A 12,193-nucleotide genomic window follows, 5' to 3' on the forward strand; every position below is an offset into this window, starting at 1 on the left:
ACCACATTTGTTTCATTCTCTAGAAAAAACTGGACACTGCTTGTAGGAAGCTAAGTGAAACTTGGTGCCACAGCAATAACAGACATTACCACTATTAGGTGTTTTTTTCCATTTCATCGTTTTGGGATTTTGAACAGTTGTGCCTACTAAAGATGTAGTGCCCTTTACGACAAGTGAGGTTCCGATTCTATCAAGTCACTCTGGATCATAGGAAACGTGTGTCTCCCCATGGATTCCAGAGGATTTCCACACAGTAATGTGATGAAAATATGTTTTTAGTCAAAGTCACCCCTACCCTTGATTCCCCTAGGTAACAGATGCCTGTTGAGCTAGTGCCCAAAATCCACATCTACCCATATTACAAAAAAAATTACGGGGCAAATTACCAAGCAATAGCGATAATTATCGCTATTGCTTGGTTAGAGACAAAAATTTACCGCTGAGCTGTGGCGATTTTTATCGCAAATAAACCTTGGTATTACCAAGGTTTATCGCAAATGCGATAAAAATCGCTGCAATGTATGAATATCGCTGAAAAGTCAGCGATATTCATGCATTACCGAGCTAATGCTCTTAGCCATGTTATCCACCTCCCATTGGATAACATGGCTAAGAACTGCTCAGGGCAGGTGTTAGCTTTTGGAGATATTCACGCTTAGCGCGAATATCTCCAAAAGTTGGTAATAGGAGATAGCGATGTTAGCGACTGTTTTCAGTCGCTAACATCTTGGCACGCCCACTTTGCATGTCATTAGTGATAAATATCACTGACATGCAAAGTGGGGCCCAAGATGGTCGCTATCTCCTACTAGCTGTCGCTAACTGGTGTTTGCGGCAGCTAGGTAATAGGGAGATCATTTTATCTCCGCTTTCTTGGCTTTTAAAGCCAAAAAAGCTGAGATAAACCCCCTTGATAATATGCCCCAACGTTTTTAGTGGAAAAGTATGATGAGTTCTAGTTGTGTTTTAGTCCATTTCCTGTCATAGTCAGTATGGCTACCCACACAAATGCGTTCCTATTTTATAGGGAGACTTAGGGAAATTATGGGTGGTAGAAAATGTGTAGCTCCCTACACATTCATGATATTTTCCTCACAGAAATATTTTTAGTCAAAGTTTTAGGTTTGAAAGTGCTTCTCGGTAAGAAAGCCTGGTGAGAGGTATACAAGTCACCCTACCCTGGATTCCCATGTTTTTCTAGTTTTCATAAATATATGGGATTTCAAGGCTTCCATAGGTGCTAGCTGAGCTAGTGACCAAAACCTACAGCTACTGACATAGTGAAAAAGGTCAGTTTTCAATGGAAAAAATGTGATGTGTCTATGTTGTGTTATGAGATGTTGCCTATCAGTGCCACTAGGCCTACCCACACAAATTAGGTACCATGTTCTATTGGGAGATGTGTTGTAATGCTGGGTAGTACATTTGTGGCTCCCCATGGATTCCTGAGGTATTCCTCAAAGAAATGTGGGGGAAATGTATGTTTCTAATCAATCTTCTAGCTTTGCAAGGGCTTCTGACTAAGGAGATCTGGTGAGACCCCGCAATTAACCCTACTATAATTTTCTCTAGGTGTCTAGGGTTTTAAAAAAGCACAGGTTTCCCTAGGTGGTGGCTGAGTTAGGGAGCAAAATACACAGCTAACAACATTGCAAAAAAGGATCAGGTTCAGTGGAAAAACGTGGTGTGCCCATGGCACGGACACTAGACCTACCCACACAAATGAGGTAAAATTTTTATAAGAAGACATGTGGGAACTCAGAATTGTAAAACATTTGTTATTAACAATTGGACTTTGCTGAATTTGTGCCTTCCCAGTGTAAGCCAGTGTTCAAGAAAGAGGACATTTCGAAAATGCCCTCGAATCACATGCTAGTATGGGTACCCACAAGTTCAGAGATGTACAGTCAAATACTCACTTCTACTTAACTTCATATCTTGATTATTTCAGACATATATATGTTTCCTTGATACCCATTTACATTTTACATATTTTACCATATGAATTGGTTTATACTCAATAAACAATGAAAAACCATTTTACGATGCAGCTCAGTTGTTGGCTCTGGATACCTTGCGTTCATGGACAATGTACAAATGCTATAAAGCCCTACAACCAGAAGGGTCATATATAGTTTTTGTGATTCAACTTTTGTGGCAAAAAAGTACTGATGAAAAGTCACAAATGGCTGTTTTTTCTTGCTAATTTTCAATATTTCGTTATTTCAGTAGTTTGTTTATTATTTGAAAAACCTTGCGGGATCCACAAATATGCTGAATTCAGATATCACATCGGTATCTACCACAAATGGAGGTAGGTTGGAAGCACAAACATAGGAAAAATGTAGCTACAGAATGTGCAGTAAAAAATACGTTTTTTGATTCAGGACTGCATGTTCCTAAAAGATGGGAAGGTGATGACTTTAGCACAGCAAACCATTCATTGATGATGTTTTTTGGGAAAAAGCAGGCACTTTTTTGTGCAACACTTTTTTCTATTTTTCCCAGTAAACTCAAAAGATAGCTATCTTTCCTATTTTCTCAGCCACCCCCATGGGAATCTTCAAACCCTGTGTAAATTTAGAATCCCTAGAATATTGGAAAAATGGACGCACATTTGTTGAGGATACTTCACTTTGAATTAAGTTAGGAAGGTCTAAAAACGAAGTTGCCCAATTAACCAAAAGGGGTTCAGCACTGGGATAAAAAAGCCTCAGTTGTTAGGGGTTAAAGAAACTCAGCTCAGACCTAGCATGGAAATTATCTTGTTTCCCATGACTCCCTATGTATCTAGGAAATATTGAAGGAGGAAGAACTCCCAACAAACCATCAAATATTTTACTGCTGTAGAAAAAGATAGAAAAAAGGGCACTTAAACGGAGGCTTGTCAATATACGGGTCCATTAAGAAGGCTTTAGACACAAAAATAAATCTCCATATGGTGGCCGAGCCAATATTCAAGAGTCAAGCCAGCTACTTTCAACCGTGTCCCAGCCTAGATTTCAGGATCATTCTGCTGAAAGTTCTGGTACTTCAGTCTTCCAGGATTTGACAGAACTTTACAGAAATTAAAGCGTGCAAACCTGCACCGAATCCAGCCTGAGGAAGTGCCTCACTTGAGGGAAAAACTCCAGAAAAATAATTAAACGTGAAGATAAAACTCCAGTTTGTGTATCCAACCAGGGCTCCATCATGGTGGGCCTCAAACTGTGTCTTTGTGCCAGTCAAGTGTGACCAGATGTCCCAAAGAAGACCCATACATTTTTGAGCGCATGAAAGTATTCATTCTTTAAACATTCATATCTCTGTTTTCTTACCTTGGATGTTTGTTGTTTTGATGTCTACTTGTTCATAAAAATAAAATCCATTTTTATAAATTGGATTTGGATTTTGATTGTGTGTTGTGTCTTACTTATTTAATATATTGGTGTTTTTAAATGCTTTACACTAAGCCTGCCTGCTCTTTGTTAACTACCAAGGGTTGAGCAAGGGATTAATTTATTGAGACTCTAACTGAAAATGGTATTGTGTTTGTAGCCTCATTACTAGTGGTAAATCACTACTTATTACTACTAATAATCCACTTTCCAACAATAGTGATCTTTGGGAAGATAAATACAGTGATTTTTGGGTAAAACCTCTAAAGAAACTCTACTTGTGGAAATCTACCCTGCGAAACACAAGGAATTCCTCAATATTGTGCAGTGTAAGGCTTACTAGTTCCTATTTTCTCTCATCAGAAAGCCTCACAGACGAAGATAGGGCAAGAGTTCTGACTAGTGGACCAACGATGGGCTCAGAAAGCATCCTTCCTTAAATACTCTACCTTATTGAGGCTGGTGGAAGGCTAAACGCTGATAGTTCTCATCTAAAATGAGGCGCGGTTGGGGGCGTAAAATGTATGCTGGAGGCATACTTTTATCTGGTCCCTTCAGGATATAAAGCCCAAAACGTTGTGAGAGCAAAATTAAACTCACTTCAGTTTGAAAAAATCACTATCTATCCTAGTAAGACGCACATCTCTTAGTAATGGCACACCAAGACCTAGCATGAGGAGGAACGCTTGGGGCACAATGAATTCATTCAAATGACTTTATCCACAAAGCTATTTTGGGGAAGCTTTCAAGGGTATTTTTAAAATAAGACACTTCCAGCTATGCGTTGCCCAATTCTCTTCTTATCACTCACGACCATCAGGGGGAAAAAAGCTGACCTCGGGGGAAAGCAGTCTAAGCTCATATCATAGAGTCCCTTACCCATTTATCATACACTTGTCCTTTTTTAGGTCTCTCCTAGGCAGCACTTGCGCTGTCTCTTCGAGACATGCTGCATTCAGGACATGAATACAGTTACAAGATGGACCAATGCACACCTATTTTAGTAGTCTCTTTCATTTCTTCACTTTAAACTTGTTTTCAATTAATGCGTGCAGCTCGGGATGTGGTTTGCTTAAATACCACACGTGGATAAACTGAAACTAAGCCAGAGTAAAATTACGCTCCAACCCCGAACGCACTGCTAGCTCCACAGTTTTTATCACCGTAATCATCCAGGTTCTTCAGTTTTGAAACTATTTTATTCCATGTAATCACACATGTTTTGCACACTTTATCTCTGAAATCTTCTGTATAATTATACACAGCCACAGAAAAAAGCTGGGATCAGCATATCTGCGGCATCAGAAACGTATTACATAAGTGACTCACATGTGACAGAAGATTTCAGAGATAAAGTGTGAACAACTGTGTGATTACATGAAATACAATTCCATGTAGTCCTTTGTATATGGTGGCCTTTCATTGGCCAATAGGCTTAGTAGTCCCTCCTTAGTACTGCTTTGTCTCTTCTTGTAACCTCCCATGAGGACAGCCCCTGTTACATGTGTTGTTACTCCCTAGGTTTTAATTATAGCCTCAAGGCACTATTTTCTTAAAAGGCTTCAGGCAGGACACACACTTAGTCCTAGGCTATGCTGTCAGTGGGTACTTCACTCACTAGAACATCTCACATTTATGACACTGTTTATACATTTCCCTTCATCAGCTCCACACAGAGTACAACCTAATCTGAAATTAATGTAATCGTTCTTTTGTCACATTTCAAAGCTCACTAGGGATCTCTAGAAGCAGTTTATGGTACTGCACCTAGACATGCAGTGCGGGTGCCTTGCTTACCAGGGACCTCTAGGAGCAGCTTGCTGTACTGCACATATACATGCCGTGTTGGTGCCTTGCTCACTAGGGACCCCTAGGTGCAGCTTGCAGTACAGCACTGAGACATACAATGCTGGTTCCTGGCTCACTACGCAAGCATTTGTAATGCACTAGGTCTCGGATTACTGAAAGTGTGAGCTATTGGCTTTGCATTAATATTTGCAACATCAATACCTCAAACTATGCAAAACCTATTGCATTGCAAATGCTTGTTTGTTAGAGGAATACCGATAGCGGCTTCATAATATTTTCAACCAATTCAGAATTAGAAGGTGCCGACAAGCAGCATTTTTTGTATGAGAAGTGAGTTTGCTGCAGTGACTGTACACTTTGTTAAATGTATGAACCGTACATACAAATACCTAACAGATGAAAGACATAAGGAAAGACATTTATTAAACAGCAATGGGCGAGATGATAGCAAATAAGATTATATGCACGCAAAGGGAGCAGAGATTATGAAAAGTACCTGATTTCCTTCCAAATTGCCATTCTTTCCCCCATTATGGCCACATGGATATTTTCTACGTGGAATGAAATTTCAAAGCACTTCCATAAGGGTATGCCATTCTAATAACGCAGATGTCTGATAATGAAGTATGAAACCAAGGCCATGTGAGGTCAATATGCCTTTTGCAAAGAATAAAGTGACATTTAACAAACAGGTGATCAACATTTTTAGCACCATTTAGGGCTGTAATTTTGTTGTGAGATACACATCTCAAATCTTTCTTTCATCATTTCATCTTCTAGCAAATACAATTGCCATATGATATAAATAATTATTTCTGACAAACTCTGTTGCTTGAAAGAAATCGTAACTCATTCTTTATTGCCTTTATAGAAACGTATGCCTTCACATTTATTATACCATCAGTCTAAGTTAAAATGATCTTATTTCATTTATTGTTTAAACATATTTCCAACATTCTAGACCTATGGGAGCTTAAATACAGCAAAACAAATTCTAATTATTCAGCTGAAGGGTCTGCTGTATCTCTTACAGATAGATTGTTCACTCTTATACCATTTCCTGCTTACCATACATTACAAAGTTATTTACACATGGACACTCTCAATGTAGAAGAAAAAGTAATTTCCTCAACGTCACACATGTCTCTGATGTGAAGAGGCCAGAAATTAAACGAAGATCTCACTTTGCTAAAATAGTCAACTACTTTGGTAGAGTGGAAGTGGCCAGATGTGTAACCATTCTTCTAGAGAAGTGTTCTGAGGGGCAATATCTCTCCAAATACAATGTTTGAGTTTAAAATTATCTGTGCATCCATGACATTCGTTTTGTCAGATTTATACATATATGTCCCTGCTTAGAGCACACATTACTTTTCTTGTCAACTGAATAAGAATTTTGGGATGTTGTTGCAATATTGAGACATATAAAGCTTGCTTTTCCTTCTCCTTCACAACTATATTAAATAAATAGGTATTCATCAAAGTAATCAGCACATGTGAATTCAAATGCTAAATTGTTCGGCCTTATTTATGAGAAGTGTTGCATCGCTGCAGCAAAGCAACAATACAACACTTCTTAGTGTGCCCACCTTGCGACACTATTGATGAACCCTATTTACACTACGGGACATAATCCCACAAGGAGTTACAGATACGTAAGTATTACTGATGTATCTGTATGTATAAAGTGGCGCATTGCTGAGGTGTGTCTGGAAACAGATGCAACTCCAGCAATGTGTCTTTTCACATGAGGCAAGCCCTATGTGAAAGGGCCTGTGTCACCCTTACACCTGCCAATCGATCAATCAATTAATCAATCAATCAATCAATCAATCAAAATGTTTGTAAAGCACACTACTTACCCGTGAGGGTCTCAAGGCCCTGGGGGAGGCAGGGGGAGCTGCTACTGCTCAAATATCCAGGTCCTGAGCAGTCTTCTGAAGTTTAGTAGGTCCTGGGTCTGCCGTATGTGGATGGGGAGGGTGTTCCAGGTCTTGGCGGTGAGGTGAGAGAACGATCTGCCACCGGAGGTTGTTCTTCGGATGTGGGGGACTGTGTCGAGGGCTAGTTCAGCGGGTGTTGGAGCTGTTCCTAATGCAGTCATCCACCAGGAGTCGTCGCAGGCCAAGGGGATGGAGCCGAGGATGAGGACATACGTCTTGTCCGAGTTTAGCTTCAGTTGGCTGTTCTTCATCCACTCAGTGACTTCTTTCATTCCTTCAAGGAGGTTGGTTTTGGTGCAGAGGGAGCCCTTGCTGAGGGAGAGCGTTAGCTGGGTGTCGTCGGCATATGAGATGGTGTTGAGGTCATGCATTCGGGCAACGTGGGTGAGCGGTGCCATGTAGATATTGAACAACGTCAGGCGGAGGGATAAGCCCTGGGGTACGCCGCAGATGATCTTGGTGGCTTCGGAGCAGAAAGGGAGGAGGCGGATGCTCTGGGTTCTGCCGGAGAGGAAGGAGGTGGTCCAGTCCAGAGCCTTGTCTTGGATCCCAGCGTCTTGTAGGCGTGCGCGTAGGGTGCAGTTGCAGATGGTGTTGAAGGCGGCTGATAGGTCCAGGAGGATGAGGGCCACGTCGTCCAGCAGGGCCCTAATGTCATCAGTGGCGGCGGTGAGGGAAGTTTCGGTGCTGTGGTTGCTGCGGAACCTGAACTTGGATGGGTCCAGGATGCTGTTGTCCTCAAGGTAGCGGGTTAGTTGTCTGTTTCCGGTCTTCTCGATGACCTACACTGAGAACGGGAGCAGGGAGATGGACCGGAAGTTCTTGAGGTCCTTGGGTTTTTTGAGTAGGGCGTTGATCTCAGCGTGCTTCCAGCTTTCCAGAAGGTTGCTGTCTCAAAGGAGATGTTGATTGCTTTCCGGAGATGGAGTGCGATGCTGGTGCTGGCTTTATTGAAGATGTGGTGTGGGCATGGGTCTGATGGAGATTCGGGGTGGATGGTGTTCATGATTTTGATGGTGTTGTTGTCATTTATGTTGGTCCAGGAGAGGTGGGGGTTGGTGGCCCTGGGGGTGGAGGTCTCAGTGGTTGTTGTGGATGTCTGCGATCTTGTGATGGAGGAAGGTGGCCAGGGAGTCGCACAAGTCTTGAGAAGGTGGGATGTCGTTAGTGTTGGAGCTGGGGTTGGACAGTTCCTTCACAATGTTGAAGATCTCCTTGCTGTTGTGTGCGTTGTTGTCTAGGCGGTCTTTGAAGGAGGCTGTTTTGGCAGATCTGATGAAATGATGGTGTCTGAGGGTGTCATTCTTGTGGGCTGCGTGGCTGTCCAGTGTCTGTAAGCATGTGCCATTTCTTCTCTAGCTTACAGCAGGTTTGCTTGGAGGCCTGGAGGTAAGCATGGGCGAATTTTGCGAATCTCGCGTTCGCGAATTTTGCGGATTTGCGAACTCGCAATCCGCAAAATCCGCGAATTCCCGCGAATTTGCGGATTTTTTTTTTTGTGTTCGCGCGTGTTTCTGCAAGTTCGCGAGGGTTTTTACAATTTCGCAATTTGCGAACTTACCTGTCGGGTCGCAAGTTTTGCGAACTTGTTGTTTCTACGTGTCCAGCCTGTTTGGGACACTCTTCTTCATCACTGCCACTCTCTGTCACCACTGCCACTCTCTGACTACTCATGCCACCCTCTGGCCCACCCATGCCACCCTCTGTTTCATCACCACACCCTCTGGTTGTCCAGTGTACATTATTTTCGGCAAAGCAAAGCACACCTTCCCTGCCTCAAGTGACCTGAATTAATTTGGGGCTGATTAATGTGTCACAGAATATTTTTTTAGCTGGCACCTGCTTCCTTAGTGCTTCCTGATTAGTGATCTTTTGCACTTGCTGAGTGCTTTCATTGTTGCAAAATTAGTTACAACACCTGCCCTGCCCCAACTGACAATAATGAATTAGGGGCTGATTAATGGATTTTAACTTCCAGCCTGGCTCCTGCTTGTCTCCCTTAGCTGTAATTCAGGACCTTTGTGGCATATGTGTAACTATTCTGAGGTTCAGAGCAGGGTCACATAATAGTTGCAACTGGCAACTGAACTCTGGAGAGGCCCCTCAGGAAGCACTACAGGAAATGGCTACTAATGATGAGCCTGAACTTTTGAACCTGGTAAGTAGTTTCAGTTTTGCTAAAATCGTATTTCTGCAATTTAGCACTTACTCGCGGGGTGCGAAGTTGTACTGGCAAGCCGCGAACAGTGCGAGCAAGCCATAAAATCCGCTGCTCGCGGATTTGCGGATTTCACGGGAAATTCGCAAATCTCGCGGATTGCGAATTTACCGAAAATCCGCAAAATCCGCGAGCGAAACGGATTTTCCGCCCATGGTTACCTGGAGGTCTTCCGTGAGCGAGTTGGCTTTCTTGCTGTTGTGTCTGTTGGAGGGTTGCTTGATCGGGCGAGGGTGTTGGCGCAATTGACGATCCATTGTCTGAGGTTGCGGGCAGCGGTGTCAGGGTCGGTGGGGTAGGTGAGTGGGCTCGGGGCAAGGGTGGTGGTTAGCTGGTCTTTGGTGACTTTGCTCCAGCAGGGGCGGGGGATCTGTTGGGTGCGGTGGTGCGAGGTGGGTTTCCGGAAGGTGAAGTGGATGCAGTGATGGTCGGTCCAGTGGAGTTCGGTGGTGTGGTTGAAGGTGACGTGGGAGCTTGCGGAGAAGATGCGGTCAAGCGTGTGGCCTGCCGAGTGGGTGTGGTAACGAGTTCTTTGAGTCTGAGGTTGGCGAGGTTGTTGATCAGGGTGGTGGAGTTGCAATTGTTGAGGTGGAAGTTCAGGTCCCCGAGAAGTATGTAGTCTGTGGAGGCGAGGGCATGTGTACTGACGAAGTCGGCAATGGAGTCGCTGAACTGTGGTCAGGGTCCGTGGTGTCTGCAGACGAGGGTTCCTCTGAGGATGGTGTTGGGATCGGTGTGGACTTAGAAATGCAGGTGTTCAGTGGTGCTGAGCGTGTCGTTGGTGTTGGTCGAGACTCTGAGAGTGTTCCTGTAGACGATGGCGATTCCTCCTCCTATTCCGTTGGCACGGTCCCTATGGGTGATTTTGTGGCCATCCGGGATGGCTATGGCGATGTTGTTAGGCATCCAGGAGTACGTTTTAATGCAATGGTATCCTACAAGTGGCACACTGAAATCTTATAGATTTCAATCACCACTTCTACAAGGCTTTGATGCGGGGGAATGTCCACCCTGCATACATTATACCTGATGCAGGTATAATATACCACAGGGGATTACGAAGTGACACATCTGCCTAAATGCATCATGTTGTAAATGTAGTGCAACATGGCACATTATTTACACCACCGCAGCATCACAAAAAGTGACATAAGGGTGGGTAGTTATGAGGAAAGGGCTCATATATAAGTCAGTTAATCCCTTTAATGGCATGGCAGTACCTAGAGGCTGATGCTCAGTAGAAATCGGGGGAAACTATTTTTGTGATAGTTTTTACACTCTTAAAAACTCTTTGAAAATTACTCTGAATTTATGTACTTTAGTTTACACCAGGATAAGCTGGTGGTAAAATAAAACACAAAAAAGGTGAAGTAACAAATGCCTTAATGGTGATACTGTTACTCCACTAGAATGTTAAATCTGATGGAAAAGCACAAAGTAATCTGAAATTGTGCCATAAAATATTACTAACTGTTTTATTGTGAAGTCCTAGTTAATGACCAAAGACCTGGTGTGTCCCAAATGCATTTTCTAAAAGTATTGTAGATTATGCAAAAAGCTCTTACTTACAGGAGCGACTATAATCCCATGTTGTTTGTACCATGCAGACACAACCTTTCTCCTCTCTCGAATGGATTTACTTTCTCCCCCTGAGAGATCTTTTGAAATTTGCACCAATGGGCTGCACCGGAAATAGAAATTTAAAGACAAAGGTATTAAAGGGAGAATGACAAAGAGGATCATTTCTAACATAGTCAAACCCCATAAATGGCTGGTGTTCAGATTGAAAAAGCAGTTCTTACGTATCTCCCGAAATAGCCGTCTCCGTGGGTACATTTTCAGATGAAGCTCCAAACACCTATCAAGATAGATATCGTCATTTTTTAATATGTACTTTTTAGTAAAGTTGTATTACAATTTACATATCACTGCAACTCATCAAGGAATACCTTAAATTCCCCACAAGGCCTACAAGTACAAAGAGCTCACTAGCAAAAGGTGCCTGAATGTTTGATAATGGACTTTGTGCATTCTTTACGGAGTAGCATTAAAGGACCAGATTTAACAATATTTCAAGCAACACGATGCAGCAAGGCAAATTGCTGAGCTTTGCTGTGTGAAAGGGAGAGGGCAAGATGTGCCATATTTACCAAAATGCTTCTGCTGCTGTGCTATCTGCTGCTTAGCACCAAAGCAGGCACCCTTGAGACATCGTGCAAGGGTGCCTGCATTGTAGGCAGGATTGTTTTTGTGCAAGAAGGGTATAATTATACTGATAGGAAAGTATTAGGTTTTATTGAAATGGTAATCTGTAAAGAAAAAGTATATATAGAGGCTCAAGTTTCCATATGTTAGAAAAACATTACATAGTCTACCACAATATCAACTAGGATTTACAGCAGCACTTAAAAAAATTGCTAATAAAGATAAGATGCAAAACGTTTTTAAAACACACTTATACAGTATATTTGGGTTTCCTAGAATGTATTTTCAATGTTGTATACATCTAACTTTTTATAAAATAATGTATGTAGTACCATGTAAATCTAGAGTACTACTTCATAAATTTCTAAAAAATAATTAGAGAAATAAACCTAAATTTCTCTTACCTGTTAACACTTTAATAAATTGTAAATTGTTGTGTCTTGTAAAGCGCACTGCTACCCGGAGGCCTCGTAGCGCTATAGACCGCTGGGGAACCCGTCCTGGCTTTCCCTGTGAGATAGTCCCTCCTGGGGGTCTCCAAGGTGAAACCAGGCATCCCCGGCGTTTGTGTGGGGCCGTTGTGGAGATGAGGCAAGCTAATGCCCAGAGTTGCCGAGTGTGCTCCCTGGTCGGAGTAGGCA

At 42.6% G+C, this 12,193-nt stretch overlaps 1 protein-coding gene across 1 annotated transcript in view; it reads right to left on the minus strand.

The window, feature by feature from the left end:
- Positions 1-12,193, minus strand: part of LOC147701912 (cytosolic phospholipase A2 gamma-like) — a 956,977-nt gene that overhangs the window by 563,929 nt on the left and 380,855 nt on the right. The window contains exons 3-4 of the mRNA XM_086930542.1: positions 11,150-11,205; positions 10,917-11,028 (exon numbers count right to left, since the gene is read on the minus strand). Coding sequence (XP_086786668.1) covers positions 10,917-11,028; positions 11,150-11,205 — 168 coding nt within the window. The remainder of the gene's footprint in view (positions 1-10,916; positions 11,029-11,149; positions 11,206-12,193) is intronic.

This window comes from Lissotriton vulgaris, chromosome 7, assembly GCF_964263255.1.
Source record: "Lissotriton vulgaris chromosome 7, aLisVul1.2, whole genome shotgun sequence".
NCBI classification, from domain to species: Eukaryota; Metazoa; Chordata; class Amphibia; order Caudata; family Salamandridae; genus Lissotriton; species Lissotriton vulgaris.